The following is a 25,200-nucleotide window of genomic DNA, read 5'->3' on the forward strand; positions in this document are numbered from 1 at the left end:
TAATACCATTTTCTATTAAAATCTAAAAATTCAAGCTCCCATAAAATGTAAATTTGGATATTACAGTTCCGTTATACTTTTTCTTTCTACCAAGTGAAGCATTTTATTGAACCTAGAATATATGGCTCTCCATATAGAATTTTCAGAACCTAGAGTAGTATTTCCATTGATGATGGAAACCAGTGCATTTTTCTTGACCATATATGCTTGGTTATAATAAATCCTTTGGTTGCTACATATGAATAAAGAGAATGGCTCTGAGAGCTGGTCCATTTCTGCTACTACTCTGTAATAGTCATAAAGTGGTTTCATTTAATATCAACCATTGTAAAGAATGATAAAGTAGCCTGGCTGGTATGGCTCAGTGGTTGTGAACCAACCTATGAACCAGGAGGTCGTGGTTCAATTGTCAGTCAGGGCTCAATGCCCAGGTTTCAGGCTCGATCCCCAGTGGGGGCGTGCAGGAGGCAGCTGATCGATGATCTCTCTTATTATTGATGTTTCTATCTCTCCCTCTCCCTTCTTCTCTCTGAAATCAATAAAAACATATTTTTTAAAAATGATAAAGAATGCTGATGGGTCGTTTGGGTAAAAAACTTTATTTTTCTATTTTATTAAAGGAAATTTTAATTGCACAACACACTGATGAAGTTAATCATTTAAAAAACTCACTACAGCTGATATCTGTTGTTAAATTTGGAATGCTTTATAGAAATAGCTCTCTGAATTTGCTTGTCAAAATAGCTCACAGTTTGCTAATAGCAACAGTAGTTATGCCAGATTATTCTATTACTAGACTTTTTTGTCAAAACATTGACTGTCAGGAACTAAGGAGGCTCCAGATTATGAGCTTCTGTTAATGTGGATAAAATATTAAGTAGTATGTGCATGTGGTAAAACACCCATCGAGTAAAAAATAGTTTTTACCCTTTTATCCCAAAGGTAATTCTGTAAGTAGCAAAGAATATTGGTACAAGAGACAGTGATTTTAAAATCTTTTATCCCTTTACCTCCCCTCCCCATTTCATTTGTTTGTTTGTTTTAATATATCTTTATTGTTGAAAGTATTACGAATGTCCACTTTTTCCCCACATTGATTCCTCCCACCCTGCACCCTCCCCCTCGGGGCCTTCCCAACACTGTTGTCTGTGTCCAGGGGTTATGCATACATGCATATAAGTCCTTAGGTTAATCTCTCCCCAACCCCCACCCCACTTCTGCCTGCCCTCTGAGTTTTGTCAGTCTGTTCCATGCTTCTGTGTCTCTGGATCTATTTTGTTCATCTGTTTACTTTGTTTATTAGATTCCACATATGATTGAGATCACGTGGTACTTGTCGTTCTCTGACTGGCTTATTTTGTTCAACATAGTACTCCCCAGGTCCCACCATGCTGTCTCAAAGGGTAAGAGATCCTTTTATACGGCTGCATAGTATTCCATGGTATAAATGCCCAAGAAGATGCTTGATATGATTTCAGTCTTCTTGAACTTGTAGAGACTTGTTTTGTATCCTAACATGTGGTCCATCTTTGAGAATGTCCTGTGTGCACTTGAGGAGATTGTATATTCTGCAGCTTGTTCTATAAATGTCAATTAAAGCCATCGGATCTAGTGTGTCATTTAGAGTCACTGTTTCCTTGTTGATTTTTTATCTGGAAGATCTATCCAATAAAGTCAGTGGAGTGTTAAAGACCCCCACTATGACTGTATTGCTGTCGATCTCTCCTTTAAAGTTCTCCAGAAGTTTGGCGGGGGAGGTTCCAGCCCGTGTGAGTCTTTTGTTCTGAGGTGGGTCTCTTGTTGTGTTTTTTTGTCTCCCCATTTTGGCTGCCTGTTTGTGTTTGTTCCTATGTGTTAGGTAGATCTTCTAGGACTCTCAGATTTTTGGAGGGTCTCTGGTGCAGACCAATGTCAGACGCTGTCTGTGACTGGCCTTGAGAACCCTGTTTGACGCTTTCCTCACTCCACAGCTTGTTCCCTCTGCTGGGGCTAGGTGTGTTTGGACAGGACCAAGGTGCCCACCAAGGTCTGCTTTTCCAAGCCCTGGATCCAGAAGTAAATCAGGCAAAGACTCAAAGCTCCCAGAGGCTGATTGTTATTCAGTCTCTTAATGAGCCTCAGACTGTAGAAACTCCACAAGGTTGGGTGAGAGGTTTTCAATAGGTGGGGCAGTTGCTCCCCCACCCCCCAGGGAAAAGCTGCTTGGATGGTAAATATCTGCCTGAGAAAGATGTCCTCTGCCATATGGGAAAAATGACTTGGTACAGGAATCCAGATGTCTGTCCTCTAAGCTCTGTCCCCCAAGCCAGCCCCCCTGGATTCTCCTCACACAGCTCGAGTCCACTCTGCCCTCCCTCCACCGGAGCCCAAGGTGAGTGGCTGCACAGGAAACTGTGCGTTGGCCCTTTAAGAGGGTGCCTGCATCTCTCCCTGGCAGACAGAAACCTGGCTGCCTTTCACAGCCAGGTGTTGTGTGGGTACCTTTCTCAGTTCTGCTGCTCTTGGGGTTTAGGCCCCGGAGTTCTCAGTGGAAACCCCCACAGCTGAGCTATCCCTCTGGACCTTCGGCTGCTGTCTGTGGAAGCCCAGCTCGCCCTCTAGTGCCTCTGCACTCCCTGCCCGTCTCTATGCTGTCTCCCCTTTTCCTCCGTGGTTATGGGGTGCTCTCCAGCTCATCTTCAGTTGATTATTCAGGATGGTTTTTCCTCCGTTCCCCCATTTCGTTCTCTGAAAACCTACCTATTCTTCAAAGCTCAAACGCTTCCTCCTTGCTAGTTGGAAGCCACCTCATTCTCTCCTGAACTGTTAAAGCTTCTTGCTTGTATCACAGGTCTGTCCTCTGTTGGCATTCTCTGTTTGTGTCTTTGGCTCTTACTGGGCTCATCTCCTTGAGAGGAAATGGTGGCTTGTCTTCTTTTTGTAACTCCCACGGGAATCTAAGCACAGTATTTTCACATATACCAGATGACCCATGGATTTCTGTTGAATGCCTGAAGTAAGGGAGACATTGATACTTTACCATTTTCCCACTTTCTATAACATTCTCATTTGACTTAGTACAACAGTGGTAACAATAGTATATTAATAAGAAGGTTTATTATCACCTTAGAGTGAATCATGTTGTGGCCTTTAAATCCTCATTTGACAGTATTTTCAAGAGTAACATTTAGTACTTTTTAACTCACATCAGTGCTTCTGAGGTGAGTAATTTCATGAGTTTTTATGATGTCTGTGCAAGGTGATTGCTTTGCCCGGAAGCTTCAGAAGCCCTTGTGCTAAGGGATGCCTGGTGCATCCCAGTCCCTCCAGCCTGCACTCCTCAGTTAGGTCTGAGGGCTGTATTTTACTATCAGTAAGAGTTCCCTTACTGCATTTTTTAACCTTTTGAAATTGTGAATAAATTTGATTGCATTTTAAATCTTCAGCTTCCTTTTAGGTAAGTGAAATGTATTCTGATTTTCAGAAAGATGTGTCTACTCAGAGAGGATTGTCAGATGTCTAGTTGTGTAGAAATCACAGACACTAGTAATCACATGTTATACTAGGACTAGCAGTTATTTCTAAGTGAAAAAAAGGTAGTTTCATTCCCATCTTGAATTTCTTTGGCTTGATTTTAACAATTTACAACTTACTTGATTTCTTCTGAGTTGAGTAGTTTGTTGATATCTTCTATATATATATTTTATATATATATATATATCTGCTATTTTTACAAAACCTTTATGAAGTAGGTGAGAACTTTCATTACTTAGGGATAGAGAGGCTTTCCTATCTTACTGTGTGTTACTTAGCTGGGTCACACAGCATTACAGCTAGAAACAGTAGCCAGATCGCCTGGTCTCAGAATCTTAACCTTAATTTGTATTTCAGAAGGATTTTTCAAAACTGACTTGAATTTAAGTTGGATGTAGCAAAGGGTCATTGGATGTGGTATGGGTCAGGAGCCTGGCAGCAGACTCTCAGGCTAGTGTACACCTTAAAAGGTCAAAACTCAAGGAACCAGAGAAGTATATTCATTCTGACCAATAAAATATCTTGACAACATCCAGTGACATATAAGGGTAGAATCCTGGATGTACTAATGATGTAATTTCTATTATAAAATAACGTGGAGTCAGCACAAGGGTTCTGTGAGTGAAATATCAGTAAACCGTGGCTCATTTGAATGTCTGATGCTGGGAAGACAAGGTTCCAGGGCAGATGGTCTCTGCCCTCAAGTAGCCCAGTAAGTTGACTTCACATTGTGGTTTCTCACTTTGGGGAAACTGAGAAGGCCTAACACAAGTGTGAAGGGTGAGGAAGACTTCTTTTAAAGACTTTTCGTGAAATCACATTCATTAAGTTAATACACTTACGTGTGAAATGTTTTGTAGGGCTTCTTTTGGCATGAAAACCTGTTTCAGAATGCCTCTGTCACCTCTGGGAATATGAGTGATGATCTGGTTACCTAATCAAGGAGGTGAAAATGAAGGGCTGTGAGAATTGATGCTGGGCATTCATTACAGAGGAACTGCACCTGCGCCCATCCCTGTTCGTTTTCGTTGGCACCTGTGCTCAGGGCCAGGGTAGCAGATGTGCCCTGGGGGGGTTGATGGTTTTGTGGACTGAAATAGTTGAATGGGGAGAATTGTTCAAAACTGGGTATTACAAAAGTGGGAGCCCCTTTCTTTGGGCTTGCTAATTACACTTTGAGAAGATTTAGAAAGGAAGTAAATTGTTTTATGGATCCAAGCGTATTTATTTTGTTTGGGAGAAAAATAGTAATGTAAATAATCTTTTGCAGCCTTTATAATTCAGTTGTTCTGAAGCAGAACCTAGGCTTACAGTCTGTCCAGATGTTGTATAGGGAACATCTGTATTTGAAATGCTGTGTTTAATTCAAATGTGAAAATTAATGCAGCCAAACTCAAGGAATTGGTGGTGTTTTTGTTTGGTTGGTTTGGTTTGGTTTTTTACTCTGGTAATTTTTAGGACTGAGTAGAAATTAAAAATATGAGAAAATCGCCTGAAAATATGAGAAAATCGCCTGGCCGGGCGTGGCTCAGCGGTTGAGCGTCGACCTAGGATCCAGGCAATCGGGGTTCGATTCCCGGTTAGGGCACATGCCCGGATTGTGGGCTCGATCAATGACTCTCTCATCATTGATGTTTCTATCTCTCTCTCTCCCTCTCCTTTCCTTTCTCTGAAATCAATAAAGATATATTTAAAATATATATATGAGAAAATCAATAAGGGAAGATAGCCAGTGGGAGATGAGAAATGGTAAGGGGAAAGAATAAGGGGGAATATGGGAAGTGGCATTTTTTTCCAGTAGAAAGGGGCATGTTTTTGTGTGTGTTTTGTTTTGTTGGTCAGGGAAAAAATTCTAATTTTTGTTTTATATTTTACATGCCGTATTGTTTTGGATAGGAGTGAGGCTGGACACGGAAAGGCCTTCATGTAGCGAGTTAAGCAGCTCACCCAGCTTGGGGCAGAGGGGCACCTCTGTGGGGTCTCTGGCTACTGCAGCGTGCTGTGAACTGTGACAGTACTTCCTAACCGGGTGTGGGGGGACTGCTGCTGCCCCTCCTCTGCCACTGCCCCTCCCCCAGTAGGAGGAGCTAGGCTGCTCCACCACTTCCCGAAGCCACCTACCTGTTCCTTATCAGATTCCAGCAGCCACTTGCTAGGACAGTTGCAGTGTCACAAGCTAATTTGGTAGATAAGTTACCTTGGAAGCCTTTCATGAGTTTTAATTTATGTTTTCATTTTCTTGAGTGTGCTCATTCTTCCAGTTTCAAGGTGTTGTGGATAATTAGCATATGAATTACGGGAGTAGTAGAGATGAGATGGGAGGTTTCTGTTCTTTGCTCTCCCCAACCCCCTTACATTTGGGAACATTTCAGGTTGTTCTTAAAGCTCCAAAGTATATTTTAAAACCACTCTTGTCTTCCTATTATTTCTTATTCTTTTCCTTAGTGCTAGAGAACAGGCTGGAAATTTGTAAGGTGGATGGTTAAAGGGGATAGATGTGTTAAAAAATAATAAAGTTGAGCTCAGATGCCCCTTCAAGAACAGACTTGTTGCCCATCTGTCAGGAGTGTAGCTAAAGAAAGCTGTTAGTCCCTTCAGCAACTGCCTCAGCTTTGGAGCCAAGGGCACCCCCTTCTCAGAGCAGCCTACCATGGCTGGGCAGTGCAGTGATGGAAGAGCCTCGTCCCTCCCCCAGCACTACAGCCCTCCACTGACCATCCTGGCCCCTGAGCTTTCTGTGGGACCAGTGTTGTCAGATTGGCAATTCTGCCCAATTTTTTTCTCCTCACAGGGTTCTCTCCATTAACCCTTTTTTGTTCCCAATTGTCTTTCAGCACCTGCTTCCTGGAGAATCAACCCTGGGGCACCTTTCCTACATAAGTCATCCTTATTTCCTTCACTTTGCCCTTCTTACCTCAGGGGTTGCACAAAACGTCAGGGGAGTGTTAATGTGTTGCTTCCCTCTGTGTGTGTTTTCAACATGTGCTCTTTCTAGAAAATTTAGGGAACACACATAGCACAAAGAAGAAATTTTAAAATCACCAATCATAATTTTTAAACATTAATGACCTCCACTAGAGGTAACCTGATCATAGCTTATTTTGTAAACTTTAGAGACGTGCATTAAGCATTACGTGTTCAGCTTGATGGATTTTTCACAAGCTGAACTCATCTGTGTAACCATCACCCCATTGGGAAACAACTTGACCAGCACCCAGGAGCCTCCCAGTGGTTACCAGGTGACCATTCTCCTCACTTGCAACAACATAAATCAGTATTGTCTAGTTCTGAATATGATATGAGCATGGTCATGTAGTATGTACTCTTCTGATTTCTTTTGCCTGGTATTATGTTGAGAAACTCAATTGTGTGTGTCTGTGGCTCCTTGTTGTGTAGTATTCCACGGCGTGGACAGACCACGGCTTATCTGTTTTCTTGTTGAGGGCCATGTGCATTCTTTCCGATTTTTTACTTCCTGGATCTGTTATGATGTTTTCTGGTATAAATATTGTCTTGTGTTTGGTATTTTAGCTAGTTAGGCCTATTTTTTATTTATTTATTTTTTAATATATCTTTATTGATTTCAGAGAGAGGAAAGGAGAGGGAGAGAGAGAGAGAAACATCAATGATGAGAGAGAGTCATTGATCGGCTCCCCCTTGCATGCCCCTGACTGGGGATCAAGCCCACAACCTGGGCATGTGTCCTGACCAGGAATCGAACCCCGATCGCCTGGATCCTAGGTCGACGCTCAACCGCTGAGCCATGCCTGGCCAGGCAGGCCTGTTGGCACATTTATTATCCTCTTGAGTGAATTGCCTTGTGTAAAAGCTAGAAAAACTGTTACACCTAAAATCACATCCTCACAATATTCGCATTACTCTTCATAGCACCCACAGTTTGTTTTTCCTTCACAGTTCAGTTTTCTCTGTAGCTGAGGTAGGCTAATTTTTACTCCCTTTGCTGTCTTCCAGTCAGATCCTTGAGTCCCGGAAATTGTTAGAGAATCTGCTTTCAGTGGGGAGAAAAATTACAGTCAGAAGCCTCTAGGGATTGTTAGATGTTTGGGATGGGCTTGGTACTTGAGCTGTAACTGTCAAATTAAGGTGGCTCACGACTCGTGTAGGAAAGTGCTAGAGAACAGAGTTCATAGTGAGGGTCTCAGACAAAGCCTGAACACCTCAGGTGCGCGTCCTGTGCTGTTTCAGTGTATACTGATGCTTGCTTCTTTCCCACAATAGCTGTCAAGTGGAATGTCATGGCCAGCTCCTCGGACAGTGAAGATGACAGTTTCATGGCGGTGGACCAAGAAGAAACTGTGCTGGAAGGGACAATGGAGCACGATGAGGAGCCCCGACCAGTGTTGGAGGCTGAGGAGACTAGACATAATAGGTCCATGTTTGAGCTGCCGGAAGAGGTTTTGGAGTACATCCTGTCCTTTTTGTCACCGTACCAGGAACACAAAACTGCAGCCCTTGTCTGCAAGCAGTGGTACCGGCTTATCAAAGGTACTGGGGACAGTGGAAAGGTTCATGTATTTATTTTAAAATTTTGTGAAAGATTTCTTTTTAAACTTCCAATTTTATTTTCTCTCTTGTTTCCTTTTCATTTTAATTGATTTTAGAGAGAAAGGGAAGGAGGGAGGGAGGGGGGAGAAACATCAATATGAGAGAGAAACATCAATCGGTTACCTCCATGTGCACCCCATAGGGATCGAACCTGCAATCTTGGTGTTCAGGAGGATATTCCAACCCACTGAGGCACCCGGCCAGGGCTATTTTCTCTTTTTTTCCTTAAGTTTGCTGTGGCTCTAAACTTTAGTGTTAGCTGACATTGTACATTTTCCTTTCTCTTTATTCTGGATGGTTTTATGAGCAGTTTGAAGTTTTAAAACAAGGATTCTTTTCTGCATATCCCTCGAGTCGATCTGTAAATTGTATTGTTCTTATAGGCAAACTAGGGAGGGGTGTGGGGTAACAGTGATAGTGAACATCAGTACAGCTCTGACTGCTGTCGGGCACTGTTGTAACTGCTTCACGGTCCTCAGCAAGCTGTGATAGATAGGAAACCACATTGGCCCAGGTACGGAGTGTACCCACTGTGACACAGGCAATGAAGGGAGGATCAGTGGTGCACAGCACTTTGTGGGGTTACCAGATTGACTCCTAAAGGGGCTACTTGTGGCAGGTATGGACTTGTGAAAGCACTTATCCCTTGATTTTATCTCTAAACAGCACGGTCCTTATGGGTGTCTTACTTTTTAAAATGAGTTTCTCCTTTTTTTCCCTCCATTTGCTAATCAAGATTTCAACTTCAGTTCAATGTGGAGATGACTAGCTGTGCTTTATTCTCAATTGGTAGATAGCAGTTATTTTTTTTTTTTTTTTTTGAGTGAAGATGATCAGGCCAGTCGAATAATCTTTGATGAAAGCAAGAGTTGTATCAATGTTTTCTTTCTTGGTGGGAATAAGGTGGCCAGAAATATGAAAGAGAAAAACCTTTAGATAAGAATCAATCTTAACATCTCCTTGCGTCAGGGTGGTGCTCTGGGGAATGTGGTTCTTGTCAGTTACCCAAGTCCACCCCAGAGGCCTGAGGACCAGCTGTGTTGACACTGCTCGCTGGGTCCTGCACTCGCCTGTGTGTAGTTGGTGGTGCTGGTTGTAATGCACAGCCTGCTTCTCTTGGCAGAGGTCGTGCACTCTTCAGGGGAGAGGGCTCCCTGCTATGTGGAAGCATACGGTTTCCCCTCTTAAACGGAATGGAAGGATCATAGAGGAGGGGCAGTGATCTTATCACATGTATGAGTTTATTCTTGGGCGTTATTTGACCTTCACGTCGCTTTGGTCTTTATTTATGTATTTAATCCTGACCCATGCACCTCAGCCAGGGATCAGGCCCCACCCTGGGCCCGTGTCCTGACCAGGAATCACACCAGCAGGCTCTCAGTGCAGGGGGCGACACGCAACCAGCTAAGCCACACGGACCAGGGCTATTGACTGATTTGAGAGAGAGAGAGAGAGAGAGAGAGAATTGATTTGTTGTTCCATTATTTATTCATTTATTGATTGACTCTTGTATGTGCCCTGACCGGGGATCGAACCCACAACCTTGATGTATTGGGATGATGCTCTAACCCACTGAGTTACCCGACCAGGGCATTTTTCTTTGAATGAAAAATGAAAGAAATTTGGAGTTCCTCAAAGAAACTTATGTCTTATAAAAGTGGTAAGACAAATAGAGGCAGTTTTAATCATTTGATTTACAAGTGAAGTGTCTAGACTGAGGCGTTGGTTCCTTTTGTCTTTAGGTGTAGCCCACCAGTGTTATCATGGTTTCATAAAGGCTGTTCAGGAAGGAAATATTCAGTGGGAGAGCCGGACTTACCCGTATCCTGGAACCCCGATCACCCAGCGGTTCTCACACAGTAAGTATTCACTGTGAAAGCAGATCCCACCCTGCTGTGTTTCCAGCACTACTCCCAAGGCCTGCGGTTTGTCTGACTCTAATGAAAGGAATGTAAAATGAGGATTTATATTAATTTTACAGTCAGAATTAGGGAGGAGCATGATCCTAAATACATTGTAGGCACTTTGGTGTAATTTTATCTTCTGCTTTTCACTGAATTTTTGTAGTATCTCTACTTCAGAGAGGCCAGGCTGTTATGCTTAGACTTGGAAACACCTGACATCACCTAAGAAAAACACGGGAACAATGTACATGAGAGTATTTCTGAGGTTTTGCTCAGGAAGTAGCCAGCGTTAGCCTAAGTTTTACAATAACTCTTTATTTTAACATAGTATGTATTCAGCAAACACTTTGACCAGGGTCACACAAAATTTTTGAATTTGAAGGTTACCAATTATAAAATACAAATTTAAGTAGTGAAATTGTAAATACAGTGTCCTGGCAAATAGATGTAATTTAGAGCTTTAAAATTATTCTAGAATTAACTCTCCATTTTAGTTGATTTTTGTAGACACATTTTCATTCTGTTGTGATTCATATCCCTCCATCAAAGTGAAATTGCGATGTGATGTATCTGAGGCCAGTAAAGGTGTGTTTATTAATGGTTCTACAGAAAGAGAGCTCACTGGGGGGAGGAGGCCTTTAGAAAGTTCTCATCATTACTGTTTTTATTGCACTATTTCCTCTTCAAAACCTTCAGTGCCTCCCGTTGCCTCTGTAGAAGGTAAACTTAGTCTATATTCAAAGCCCTTTTTAATTTAACCTGTGTCTACATGTACCACTTCATCTCCCAGTTTTTCCCAAGAGCTCTCCTCTGCCAGGCTATCACTTGGCCATTCTCATCCTGTCGTCCCTGGAGTATTCCCATCCACTTGGCAAAGAAGCTTGCTTCCTTGAAGACTCAGTTGAAGTCTAGCTCCTTCATGAAGCCTTTTCTCAACTCCCCAACCCATAGATGATATTTTTCTGTTTGAGCTTATGTTGTGGCCTGAAATTCTAATTTGGCGCTTAACTCATAGTGTCTTTCATTGTTAGCTTAGATATTTGTGTCTTTTTTTTTTAAACTATATTTTGAACTCTTGAGGGGAAGGAGACTGTATTGCTGCTTATCCATGTTGCATAAGAAAATACCCCAAAACTTAGCAGTTTAAGACAACATTTATTACCTGACAGAGTTCCTGAGGGTCAGGAAGTTGGGAGTGGCTTAACCAGGAGTCCTGGCTCAGGGTCTCTTAGGAGGAGGCAGTCAGACAGCCAGAGTGATTGTCACCTAAAGGCTTGACAGGCCGGGGGATCTGCTTACAGGCTCACTCAGGTATCTGTTGACAGGAGGAGATCCTTACTAACTGTTTCACAGAGCTGCTCACAATGTGGCAGCTAGCTTCCCCCAGAATAAGTGACCTGAGAGAGAGACAGACACCAAGACAGAAGCCATGGTATCCTTTACAACCTCGTCTCTGAGGTGAAGACCATCTTTTCTGCTGTCTTCTGTTGGTCACCCAGAGATTGACCAAAGGTGTAAGTACTAGGAGTTGAGGATCACGGGGTCATCTTGGAGGCTGGCTGTCCCAGATCATGTGTTAGCCGCTGCATGCAGAAGATAGTTCAGTAAATAACTATAACTTTCTGAATAGGTCAAGGAACATTTGCTATTGCTGTTTTTAGTTCTCTCAAGAACCTGTTTTCGCTGTACGGTTGTAAACCCCAGAGCAGTGGATCTCACAGTGTGGTTCCTGGACCTCTGGGAAGGGAGTCCTGTGTGAGACCCTTTGGGGATCTATGGAGTCAGAACTGGCTTTGTTTGTTAAACTGTCAGTATGTGGCAGTGAAGACACCATCCCTGGGATCCTGGAGCATCCTGCCTTGATCCTGCACAGGCCGTACAGTTCTACCTGGTGCTGTGTCTGCAGTTAGTGCAAACCTCAGCACAGTGAACAGGGTGGTTAACCACTTCCTCCCCTCCTCCTCCGACTTATCATTATTATTATTATTGTTAAAATACCTTTGAAAGGGTCTTGAATGTTTTCAGGAGCCTACAGACCACACTCTTGACGGTCATGGCGGTAGACTGTGGAACAAATCCTTGCTGAGAGTATTTAGTGAAATGACGGGAGGGTCCGAGGGTTTTAGAACTATAAGGGAAATAGAGTGAATCTGGGTAAAATAAAAACTGGAGTAGGGAATATTCAGAGGTGAGTAGTTATCATAGCAACAGTTTAGCTTTCTGATGAGAGGGGAGGAACTTCTCCTGGTTAACTAGCTTTTGGAAAAGCATTGCAGCATCGAGGCAGGCGTTTGAAGGGGGAGTGGAAAGGAATAGTGCAGTGAATAAGTTCCCACAACTGCAGAGATGGGTGGGTTTTGATCCTTGTTTTTACTTAAAAATTTTTCATATCTTTGCTTGAAACCCGAGAAAAGGTGCCATAGGTTTTTTTAAGAGGTGCCTCTGTGTCTTATTGTCTCTTGGTCTCATGCTTCTTTCCATCATCTGTCTCTACATGTTGTCTAACTGGCCAGGTAAAGAAGACTACCACAGAGAAACAGCAGTTTTCAAAATACGCTGGAGCAAGGAATTTCTTTCCCTTCTTAACTTAGTTTCTGCCTCTTTCAACCCTGTATTTATCCGGGGAGCTCAGCTTTATTTCTTATTCCCAGCTCGTGTTGAGATCCACAGTTACAGTTCTTTTCTCCCAGGGCCACAGAGACACAGTGTTTCATGTTTGGTCAGCTGAAAGCAGACCTCAGTGGCACCTCCAGACCGCCTCCTTTCCCTGGCTTAGTTAATGGCGTTACCGTGCGTTCAGTTATACAGGCTGGAAACCTTGGACTTGTCCTCGGTTCCTCTCTTCCCCTAGTAGCGAGTCCGATCCTGCTGCTTTGTCCTGCCTCAGCAGTCTCATCTACCTCCTTCGTTTCCCCATTACCCCTATGGCCTAATCATTTCGTCTTTCCTCAGTCTTTCTAAATAGTCTTCTTGCCTTTCCTCTCTTCACTTGAACCTGCACTAGACACTGTTGGCAGTCATCTCTAAAACTGGGGACAGTGCCACCTCCTAGAGCACTTGGAAACGTGTGAAGTCACTGTTTATTGTCTCTGCTGGAAAGCACGCAAGCGTTTAGCCCAGGGGTGCTAAATGTCCTGCAGTAACTGGTGTGCCCTACACACACAGAATTGGCCTGCCCAACGTGACCGGGTCCTCTCGGGAAACACTGCAGATCTAAAACAAAACCAGCCTTGTCATACCTCGGCCACAAAGCCCCAGCCTTTCTGCACTTGGCAGAGAAGTTTCCACGGCACCTGGTGTTCAGGGCTCAGCTCAGCTTTCCAGCCTCACTCATTGCGGCTGCATCCTCACAGCCAGACCACCCGCACAGGACTCCTGTTCTAAACTCCCACCTCATGGCTTTTCTTGGATGCCTGGGTTTCATTCTCCCTTTCCCTCCATCCCCTCTGTCCCTAGACTTGTTTGCCCCTCACTGAATGACTGAAAATGTCCTGTCCTCTAACCCATCTTAGAAGCAAAGCCAATGCCACCTTCTTCAAACACTGCTCTCAGTTCCCCACCGTGGAGATGAAGCTCTTTCTCCCTCCGCTGCGCTCCTGTGATAGGCTCTTCGTCCCTTCCTTCTGTTGCTTGTAACCGCCTATCTCTCACCATAGTGACCTGTGTGCAAGAGACTGCATGCAGAACTTCAGACTTGGGGAGCAAGTTCCTTGGCTTCTCTAACCCACACTGTCTTCATCTATAAAATGTATATGACAGATTCTGTGCTCAGGGTTGCTAGGAAATTGCATTGAAGAAACAAAGTGATCGAATGATGATGATGATGCTCCGCCACAGATCTGTGTCCACTTGAGGACAGACAGTGTCTTGAGACATCTGTGCACCTTTCACAACACCTGGTTCATCATTGATAACTGATTAAATTCTGTGGAGTTAAATGTAACAAAGATGAGCAGAACAGCTTCTCTCCAAAGTATAAACAAAACAAAAAGTCTGGGACAAAAAAGGCAGGGGAAGTAAAATAAAGCCAGTTCTCCTGGTTTTTTGGTGAGTTCATGACGATTCACGCAAGGCTTGATGCATGTCAGAGGTCCCTTTCAGATTGTAGGGGGCCCCTTTCAGGTTGTAGGGGTTCCTTTTCAGATTGATGTTGAGGCCTGTTGAGTCCCCAGCATCGTGCCTTGAAAAAAGTGTTCATGTTTAGGCTCCAAATATGGTCAGGTCATTCTGCACACATGCTAATTGTGTTCCTGCAGTTGCCAGCAGGCCCAGACTGGGAATCCAACCTTGCTTGTTCCATAGATGTGTAATTACAGGCTTATCAACTATGTCCTGGCTTGTAGAGGTGAGACACACGACAGCACAGTCTCTATAAGCATGGGATAAATGCCTCGGGACCTTTCCCTAGAGACAAGTGGGGAAACAATTCAGCATCTGAAAGTGCAAAAATTTGGGTGTGCACAACTGCGTGACAATCACGCAACATGGACAAAGGGAGACAACTGGGAGACCTTGCACTTCGGGGGGAGGGAAGCATTGGAGTGCTGAGGTACCCTTCTTGCTGCGTGTGTGGTGGTGAATGTTTCACTTGCCTTTGAATAGGGATTATTAGATACTAACTGAAGTGTAAGTTTTGCAGTAATTGTTTGTGGAGCAATCAAACACATTCCCGAAGGTTGAAGACATTTAGCAATTGGAATAAACATCTTAATGTTATTTCTTAGCAGAGTCATCCTCCTGTGCTGTGAACTGTAACTTGTATGGCACATTCCAATGGTCTAGATGTTCTGGAAGGAACTTTGGTAAAGGGGAAATGACTACTTGAACACTGGTATTTGCTTAAATTCTTAATTTTTTCTAAAAGACCCATTGAACTTGTCTGGTTCCCCCACCCCCACCCAGACCAATATGTAGGAGGTGTCTTAAATAAAAATAGACAATAAACAAAGTTCACTCGGATGCCTAAAGTATTTGAATGTATTATCGATGTCCATTTTCTCATTCCATTATATCTGAGTTCTAAACTTAGATGCCTGGATTGACTCCCTTCCTCTCCAAGCTTTGTTAATAATTGGCTGCTGGACGTTGAAAATAGTGTGTGAAACTTGTCGTTTTGGCCCTGCTATATTTGCGTAGTTTGAGCTGTGCCTTCCTCCTCCAGAAGCCTTTGCTGGCTCAAGGAGAGGCAGGAAAACAGCGATCGCCTTCTTTTAGTATAGGGTTAAAACACACGTGGCTCAGAGCCTCACGGGGCCCAGCTGCCGGCTGGGCTTTCGATCCAAATAGAGCAGGATGTTTGCTACCTCCTGGATAAATAAGGGCCCTGAGCGCTTTTGCTGCACAAAGGGAGCCACTGCTAAGTGTTGATCCTTGAGGAGTGGTGGGACATAAGTGAACGCTGACTCTCAGTTATGAAATCATGCATTTGTTTTACTAAACATTGTTATACTGGACACAGATTAGGGCTCCCGAAGCCATAGGACCTTGCTCATTTCTGTCCTGGAGGTAACCGTTGTCGAGGAAAAGAAGGCCCTTTGATGCTGGCACCAGTGGGGGTTCGGGTCAAAATTTTCCCATTTGCTGCAATAGCTAGTTCAGGAAAGGTGCAAGAAGACCAAAAAGCTTCGCTTCTTAGTGGAGATTAAAATGTGGCTTCATTAATTACTCTTTTTGTTTGTCTAATGTCATCTAATTTGATCTGTCGTTATTTGTAGTTTTTAAGAAGCCTGAGACAGGAGCAATGTAATTTCATAAGGTTTTACTTCTTAGTAGACTTTGTTGCCAGGATGTGGATTAAAACATGATTTAGAGGTAGGTAAAAGCTGTTTTCAGAGGCAGAGACAGTCAGTGAAAGAGTGAAGGTCTCGTAAACCTTCATACACCATTGTAGTGTGTTTGAGTTCTGGGAGTAGAGTAACTATTTTGCAGGTTTGAGCTCATTGATGAGTAGATGGCATTTCATTTCTTCACATGTTAGTCTCTGTAAGTTCTTTATTAATTTGGAGTGTGCGGTTCCATTTTGCAGTCAGAGGTCTGATGATTGGATGTGCTTCTTCCACTGGTTGAGATTTCTGGGTGCAGGGGACTAAGCACACTGCTTTTATTGGCTCTAAACTCATCCAGTTTTCTGGCATGGCCTTCCTCATGTAGAGATTCCTTAAAGGGCCGATTGGGTGGGCTAGGTCAAGAAAAGAAAAGGGAGGGTTGTTCCCAGAGCTGGGGTGTATTGCAGAGGTAATTATAGCAGTGGCATTTCCCTTTTTCTGAACTTGAATACGTGGCACCAGAGTTCAGAAACATCTTGAGAACAGTGCCGTGCTAAATCGAACTGGACCTATAGATAAGCTAATGATCGCTGAAGCCCTGAACCAGTGGGTTGAACCTCTGAATTTCTTTTCCCTTTCCCCTTCCTTTTATGTGACTCTTGACTGTTAAGCCTAGGTGCACAGGAACACCTGTTTCCCACTGGCGTGCATGAAATGAATAGAAAGGGAGGTCTTGCTGGCCTTCTTCCTGAGATCCAGGGTGCTGAATGCGGGCATGTGAGGAGTGGGATCATCTTTTCCGAGGGATAGAGACTAAACGAGCTTTCGTTGAGAGCAGGGTGGCAGAGCCCAGCTCTCATGCCTCTCCTCTAGACTCTGGCCCTGCTCTCCCTGGTTTTAAAGGAACAGCACCTTTCATAACCATTGCCTCTTTTCTTCAGAATGATGCCCATTAGTGGGATGTAAACAGTCAACTAATTAAAAAGGCTCTTCTCAGGGGCCAGTGCTATCAAACGTTACTGCCCTGGTTTTCTGTTCAGCACCAACTACCTGCCTTGGTGGCTTCTGGTTGTACCCAGGAGTTTAATGACTTTAATTGTTTTTTCTCTGTTGCTCTGGGGCCTCACTATTTCTGAGCTCCCAGAGCGACCTTGGTCTCTGTGTGTGATTGCTTCATGGCATTGATTAAAATGTCCTGTCCTCCTTCACATAAAGATCTGTTTGTTGGTTTTTGCTTTGGGTTTCATTTGAAAACAAAAACAATGAGAGGAGGACTGCAGGAGAGAAGTGGGAGGGCAGTACATCTGTTAGCACTGACTGTCTTTCCCTCCTCTAGAGGATGATGCACTTAGGTAGATTATGCAGCTGTGTGAAATTTCACTCATTGAGTGCTTAATCTGAATGCTATGTGCTCTTGCTAAACGTGTACTATCTTATTTAGTGACATCACTATCACCTTGCTTAGTGTGCTCAGAAATGACATCTTCCTTGCTTTTCTCTGGGCCTTATTTTAAAGGTTAGTATGATACTGACCAACCTGCAGACAACAGGCTGGTTATGGAGTGTTGGTACCTGGTAAAGGGTGGGGAAGTGTGTGAAATCACTGGTCTTTGGGAGATGTGAGCTGTAATCGAGGTGTTTGAGGGGCCTCAGAATTCAACATCAGTTCCTTATTGATTGCTTTTTCTTCCTAGGCGCGTGCTATTACGATGCTAATCAGTCCATGTATGTGTTTGGAGGCTGCACGCAAAGCAGCTGCAATGCTGCCTTCAATGACCTCTGGAGACTTGACCTGAATAGCAAAGAGTGGATCCGGCCTCTGGCTTCAGGTAAGAGATAAAACACTCATCTTTGCCTTCTTACCAGGTAGCTCCCTTTGCATGGTAACTACATAATCCTTTTTGACGTTGGTCTCAAGGACAGGTCCTTGGGGCCTCGGGTTCTTTGTCAGGTATGCTGTGTAAACGCTAAGAGTAATATGCTCATGTGAGGTCTTTGAATTTTTAAAAATTTATACTTTTCCATTAGTATCGGAGCCCTGTCTGAATTGCTGTGTACTGCTGTGTGAATTCATGTGCGTGGTTTCCTGAAGTACTTGTGCAGGTGGAATGTGCTCTTTGGTATGAAGTTGCGGTAAAAGCAGAAACAGAGTCATGAGAACTGTAGTTGACTGACAGCAGCCATTGTCCCAGGGCTATGGTCTCTGAGGATCTTTGTTGTTGCCAGCTCAGGCATTTGGGGAGTGTATGGAACATGCCCCTGCTGGTTATGCCAAACAACTCAGGCATGTGGGAAGATGCCGCAGTAGGTGCATTCCCGCACACCCCATGGTGCCAGAATTCTGGCAGAAAGAAGCGAGACTGTTTTCTCCTTTTTTGACCTAAACTTTCTTGGGTGGGAAAATAAAAACAATGGTTTTTACCCTCATGAGGCAAGACAGTTTGAAAAGGCACAGTGACAAGATTTGAGGGGCTGATGTGATAGAGAGAGTCCACTGAAGATGAAGTACTCTGTTAGACTTGTTGGCAGGCTTTTCCCAAACATTCATTTGGCTTTTCAAGGTTGGAATTCACTCCAGGACTAAGGTGACTTGGGTTTTTCTTGTGCAGATTCCTACTTATTTCAATCTTGATTGACTACTTTGATTATTAAACGGGAGGCACCCTGGTGTATTAGAAAGGGCCCTGAACTGAGAGTGAGGAGGCATGAGTTTTGCTTCTTGGCACAATACCCAGTTGTCCTTGTCACTGTGAACCTTGGAGTATAACGGGGAACTCTGATGTTGGGACCTGCCTGACTTGTTGCCAACCACTTTGCTTATTTCCCCTTATTTCTCCCTATAAGATGTAAATGGGTGTTTTTTCCTTCTTTCTTTTCTTTTTCCCCATGGATTTTTTTTTAAACCACTGTTTTTAAGACTGTGTTTTGAAATTTCCAAGGTAGAAAGTATTAGAGAAATAGCTGACTTGGTGATTCAGATTCTACAGAAAATCTGAATTTTTAAAAATACAGTGTTAGACTGTCCCCTTTTATAAATCACATAAGCTCCAGCATGTTTAATTTGCTAACAAAGTATCTCAAAGAATCTAGTTGCTGTATTGCTCTAATCTACAATTAGAGCCTAGCTTTAGAGAGGAAAACTCACCTTTTAGAAATGTCTGCTTTAACAAAGCAAGCAAACAGTAGTTTAAAGAGCCCCTGAGATTCTCATTTAGGCAGGAATCCCATGGGAAGATGCCCGAGGAAATGTTTCTATATGCTGTCATGAGTCCCAGCCAGAACTCCCTAACTGAAACAGCAGCGAGTCTTCCTAAACAAAGCACAGTGTTGATAGTTAGGTGGGCCTGAGTCACCCATTTTATTGCCTGGAGGTGGATAGGTGGAGGGAGGGTGCTTACCCACCACCTTTGGTGCCAGCTGTGAAGTTTTCCTCTAGCATTTGAGTGTTTACAGGCAATGAGTATTTAAAGCAGTAGCTTTAACAGTGTTTACTCTTCAACAGTAGAGCTGTTTGGGTTGGGAGTCTTGGTAGACATGCTGCTGCGCAGGGTGTCTTTCTATCTGTCTATTCCATTAAACTGTGAGCAGAGCATTCTCATTTTGGTTGGTGGTCAGGTCAGGCTGCCATAACAAAATACCATAGACTGGTTTGTTTAAACAACAAAAATTCTCAATTCTGGAAGCTAGGCGTCCTGAGATCAAGGTGCTGGTGAGGGCTCTTTTCCTGGCTTTCAGACAGCTACCTTCTTGCCCCATCCTCACAGGGCAGAGAGAGCATCTGGTGGTGGTTCTTCTCTTCATAAGGGCACTAATCCCATCTTAGGGTCACCTCCCACGAGAGTTCATCTAAACTTAATTATCTCCCAGAGGTCCCACCTCCAGATGCCATCGAATTGGGGTTAGGGCTTTCACATATGAATTTTGGGGAAGTACAGTTTGGTCCATAGCAGTTGGAATTAATGCAGTTTGTCAGTGAAATCTTGTCTCTAGTTCCTTTTGAACTCATACAGGTGCTCCATCTGGAGGGAGATGAGTGTTAGAATGACAGCTCTTAGAGCCGAGAGCCCTGCATACAGCTAGTGCTTCTCAGACGTCTCCAGTGAGGCATCCCCCCTCCCCTTTACACTTGCTATTGTGGCTCCCACCCTCCTGGAGCTAATATTGTAGTGGGGAGATCCAAAGACCAAGCAAGCACATGTAGAAATTACGAAAGAAACAGTGAGGTACAGAGTAAGGGGGGAACCACTTTAAACAGGAGGCATTTTTTTACTGAGGTCTAAAGGATGAAGAGTGGAGGGAAGTAAGAACAGCATGTGCAAAGACCCTGGGGCAGCAAGGAACAGGACATGTTGGAGGACCTGAAAGCAGGCCTTTGTGGATGAAGCATAATGAGCAAGGAGCAGAGCGGCACAGATGGAGCTGAGATATCACCAGGGCCACCTCACTCGCAGACCAAGCCCTGTGAAAAGTTGAGGTGTTAGGCAGAGGAGCATTCTGACCCAGTTTGCATTTTAAAGAGCAGTTTGCTGCTCTTTAGGAAGTAGATTAAAGAAAGCCAGAAAAGAAAAGAACAGATCGGAGGCCATCAAAATAGGACAGGTGAAACTGTGATGGCTTGGATTAGAGTCCTAGTAGAGGAGACAGAGAGGTGGATGGATTGGACCTGAATTTTTACATTAAAGTTCATGGGAATTCTGGATGGATTGGATATGGGAGGGTTATAGTTCAGGTTTGTGCAGCGAGGTGGGTTGTGGGGCTGTTTGCTGAAATGGAGAATAAATATTTGGAAGAAGCTCATTTTTAAACATTTCAAACATTTAAGTGGTGTATCTAGTCATTAGTTGTTCTGAGAGTTTGACATTTTAAACAGAGGCTTAACTTCCCTTGAGTCACAGCACTCTCCTTCCTGTTGTTCAATTCACTCTTCCCTTCTTCATTTGTTCATGCAGCAAGTATTTACGGATTCCCTGCCCTGTGCCTGGTGGTGTTGCAGATGCCAGGGATACGTGACATAATAAACAGACAAAAACCCCACTTCCAATGGAGATTAAATTCAAATGAGGGAAGACAAATACTGAAAATGACAGATCCATGAGATATAGTATGTTAGAGATGATTAATGCTATTTAATCAAAACTATAGCATGGTAAGGAGGGGTCTAGAATGGGGGGTACATCTAGGGTGATCAGGGTAGACCTCATAGAGAAGGTGATGTTAGAACAAAGACGTGATGGGTTCAAGAAGTGAACCATGTGGATGTCTAAGGAAAGGACATGCCAAGCAGAGGGAATGACCAGTACAAAGTTTCAGACGTGGGAGTGGGCTTGGGGCACTGAGGAACCCAGTGTGACTGGAACAGCGAGCAAAGGAGAGTATACTTGGAGAGGAGGTTTGACACACAATGGAGGATAGGGCTGCATACACGTGAGCCTTTTTGTCTGCTGTAAAGACCAGAAAGGTCTTTATATTGTCACATTCTTTGAGGGAAATGGCTGGTCATTTAGGTTTCTGAGAAGACTGTGTAACAGGGCAAGTGTGGAAATGAGTCGAGTTAAAAAGTGGCAGCAGTGGTCTAGGTGAGAAATGAGAAATGATGGTGACTTGAACTAGGGTGTTAGCAGAAGGATGAAAACTGGATGGATTGGATAGAGCCAGTGGGATTTGCCCAGGGTTTATATGTGGAGGGAGAGAGACGGGGGAGTCAAGAATGGCTCTAAGGCCCTGGCCAGTGGGGCTCAGCTGATTGGGTGTCATCCTGGGCACTGAAAGGGTGCTGGTTGGATTCCCAGTCAGGATACATGCCCTGGTTGTGGGCTCGATCCCTGGTAGGAGGCATGCAGGAGGCTGCTGATCCATGTTCTGCTCTCACATCAATGTTTTTCTCTCTCTCTCTCTGCCTCCCTCCCTCTCTCTCCCTCTGTCTCCCTCTCCGCACTTCAAAGTACAGGAGAGAAGAGAGGTTCCATTTGAAACATGTCACCTTTGAAATGCACTGTATGTGTCTGGAGTTCAAGGGAGACAGGCAGGTTAGAGACATTTGTCTAGATAGCCAAGTGGGCGTCATTAGCATCTAGATGGGTTTAAAGCCATGGGACTGGATGAGATAGGTTACCAAGAGAGTGAGTGAAGATGAGGAGACTGAGTCTGGGAGACTCCCCCATTCCGGAGATCAGGGAGGACCCAGAGAAATAGCAAAAGGCTAGAAAAGGTGCACCAGAGAGGAAGGCAAAAACCCAGAGATGGTAGCATCTTGGAGCCACCACACTGAAAGTGTTTCCGGGAGAAGAGGAAATAGCCATGTCATGAGGTCAAGTCACATGAGGACTGAGCACTTGAATTTAATAATGTTTTCAGTGAGGAGTACGGATGGAAGCCTGTTTGGAATGGTTTTTAAAGAATGGGAAGAGAGGAACTGAAGACAGTAAGTACGAGCAATACATTAATTTTTTTGAAGAGTTTTGCTCTAAAGGAGAGCTGAGAAATGAGGTGCTAAGTGGAGATGGACGCAGGATTGACAGGTGTGTTTTCATAGATATGGTGGGTTTTATAGCTTATCTGTATGCTGCTGGGGATGATTTGTGCTGAGAGGAAGACTTGTTAGAGCAGTGTCCTTGAGTTGTGAGCAGGGCAGAATCTGCTGTACAAGTGGAGGGGTCAGCCGTGGGTGGGACATTGACTGTATAGCCAAAGAACAAGAAAGGGCCCCGTGACTGCTGGTGAACGGCTTTGTGGGAGCTGGCTGCAGTTCCCTACTGACTGCTTTATCTCTCCAGAAAAAAAAGGAGGGTGGGACAGAACAGAAGCCGTTGGAAATCCTGGCCAGTGGTGATGAATGTACAATTGTGTGCATTGTGGTCCTTGCCAGGTAGTTCCAGGAAGTTGAGTGTTTCCCCTCCTGGCGTTACACTAATGTGACACCTCAGTCCTTCATCAGTCGGTTTGACTCAGCCTGTGGTTAGTTCCCAGAGCAAGTGAGCCAACCTTGGGATAAGCTCTACAAAAGACAACCTTGTAAACTGCCATTTCTGAAATGCCCTTCATTCAAGTGGAGTGAATTTTGGCATCTGTTTAATATGTAATATCATAAGTCACAGCCTTTTTTGGTAACTTTAAATCAAGATAGACATTTTCAAGTAGGAGTTTTTATACTTAGAATTGGAGTGGTGTTCTGATTTTCAAAATTCTTAACTATTAGCCCACACCCATTTCAGTTGGGAGAGCTTAAAAATACTGGGAGAGTCTATAAATGTTAGGTGAGGATTCAGAGCTTAGCCTGGCATCTTGGGTGACTAGCCCCGGAGCACAGTTGATTTTCCCACCATTCTCCCCATAGAATCATCTTTCCCAGGGATTTTTTTTTCTACCCAGTTTCTTCTCTTTCAGTCAGTCACACGTGCAGTCCCAGCTGGTGGCTTGTGGTTCAGGCCTTTTGTTTTAGAAAACGCATTCAAGGACAGAGATGAACAAACTAGGTGCCTGTCCCAGTCTTGACCTGACACTCCTGAGCCACTTGCCTCTGAACCCAACCACTTCTGCATCCTCTGGGTCTCGGTTTCCCTCTCTGTAAGAAGAGGAAGAGAGAGGACCACTGTTCTGAAAACTACATAGCACATCATTTTTATCCAATCACTGGGAAGCTTACTTAAAATATACAGGGTGGCACCCCAGCTGCTGTGGCTCAGTGGTTGGGCATCATCCCATGCATCAAGAGGTCGCTGGTTTGATTCCCGGTCAGGACACATGCCCCGGTTGCAGGCCCGATCCCTGGTAGGGGGCATGCAGGAAGCAGCCAGTCAGTGACTCTCCCTCTCACATCAATGTTTCTCTCCCTCTCCCTTCTTCTGTCTCTCAAAAAATCAATTAAAAAATCTTTAAAATATACAGAGTGGGACAAAAGAAGGTTTATAGTGGTTCATGTGGAAAATAGCACAATAATTAATAAATAATAGTACAAGAATAAACTCTGTGTTTCAAGTACTCACAACTGTAAATCTACATGTGCCCCACCCAGTAGATTCCTTGGCCTCATAGCTATTCAGAATCAGAAGCTCTGTTGGAAGTAATTTTGTTCCTTTAAGACGGGTAGGGAACCTTTTTCCTGCCAAGGGCCATTTGGATATTTATAACATCATTTGAGTGCCATACAAAATTATCAGCCTAGAAATTAGCTATGAAAAAAGCTCCTAGCCGGTTTGGTTCAGTGGTTAGAGCTTTGGCCTGCAGACTAAAGGGTCCCGGGTTCGATTCCGGCCAGGCTCAGTCCCCGGGGCAAGTCAGGGCACGTGTTGTGGGAAGCAACCAATCGATGTGTTTCTCTCACATCAATGCTTCTCTCTCTCCCTCTCCCCCTTCCGCTCGCTCTGAAAAGCAATGGAAAAAATATCCTGGGGTGAAGATTTAAAAATAATAACTAATAATAATAAAAGGAAAAAAGCTCCTAGATTTGTTGAATTTCGAGTCCCACCTGAGGTTGCTTTGGCAGGGCCAGACCAAATGATTTCAGCCCCTCAGGCCGTACATTTCCCATTCCTGCTGTAAGACTATTTCCTGAAAGAATAATCACATCTTCCAAAGTCACTGAGTAACCCCTAGTTCACTTATACAGTCAGGGGCAGGAAAAAGAAAAAGTACTGGTCATTGTCATATTGGATGTCTGTAGGGAAGCCAGGACATCCCTAGCAGCTGGAAAGTGCTAGAACTGTCCAGAAATAACTGCCCACAGTTTTGTTGTATGAGACCATAAAAATGATGCCTGTAGGGCTCTTGGATCTAAGGATGAAGCTTTCTGTTCTGTGTCTAGTGAAAAAATTAGACTTGCCTGGCCGGTGTGGCTCAGTGGTTGAGCATCCACCTATGAACCTGGAGGTCACGGTTCCATTTTTGTCAGGGCACATGCCCAGGTTGTGGGCTCAATCCCCAGTAGGGATGTGCAGGAGGCAGCCGATCAGTGACTCTCTCATCATTGATGTTTCTTTCTCTCCCTCTCCCTCTCCCTCTCCCTCTCCCTCTCCCTCTCCCTCTCCCTTTCCCTTCCTCTCTCTGGGGGAAGGAGAAAAAAAAAAGCTTAGTCTTAGGTTTTCTACTGCCCTTTCTTGAACCTGGGGTAATGTCATCAGGAAATGTCAAATCAAATAAGGGAGTCTGGAACTGATACCTGGCACCAGGTGTAACCAGAACAGCTGGCAGGAGAGTCTGTTCTGGAAAAGATCACCCAGTGCTTCCCGTGGCTTAGTCCCAGGTGCCACTGCCGGAGTGGAAATAGCTGGATGTGGACTTTTTGGAATAATGTCTCCATATGCGCATAAGCATCAGATTCTGCTTTGCATTTAAGAACTTTATACATTTTTAAAATTAGCATTATATGCAAATATGCTGTGAGAGTGCCAGGTGTGAGGAGATTCGGGAGAAGTGTTTGCTTATCAGCTGGTAAATGTTGAACCATGGAACAAGAG

The 25,200-nt window shown here is 44.1% G+C and overlaps 1 protein-coding gene across 2 annotated transcripts in view; it reads left to right on the plus strand.

Annotated features, from left to right (window-relative positions):
- The window catches only part of FBXO42 (F-box protein 42), a 57,058-nt gene that overhangs the window by 13,539 nt on the left and 18,319 nt on the right, over positions 1-25,200 (plus strand). For both annotated transcript variants that reach the window (XM_087820078.1, XM_016219102.2), the window contains exons 2-4: positions 7,753-8,019; positions 9,822-9,938; positions 17,443-17,577. In XM_087820078.1, coding sequence (XP_087676204.1) covers positions 7,770-8,019; positions 9,822-9,938; positions 17,443-17,577 — 502 coding nt within the window. In that variant the 5' untranslated portion in view covers positions 7,753-7,769. The remainder of the gene's footprint in view (positions 1-7,752; positions 8,020-9,821; positions 9,939-17,442; positions 17,578-25,200) is intronic.

This window comes from Miniopterus natalensis, chromosome 9 (assembly GCF_054644295.1).
Source record: "Miniopterus natalensis isolate mMinNat1 chromosome 9, mMinNat1.hap1, whole genome shotgun sequence".
Lineage (NCBI taxonomy): Eukaryota > Metazoa > Chordata > Mammalia > Chiroptera > Miniopteridae > Miniopterus > Miniopterus natalensis.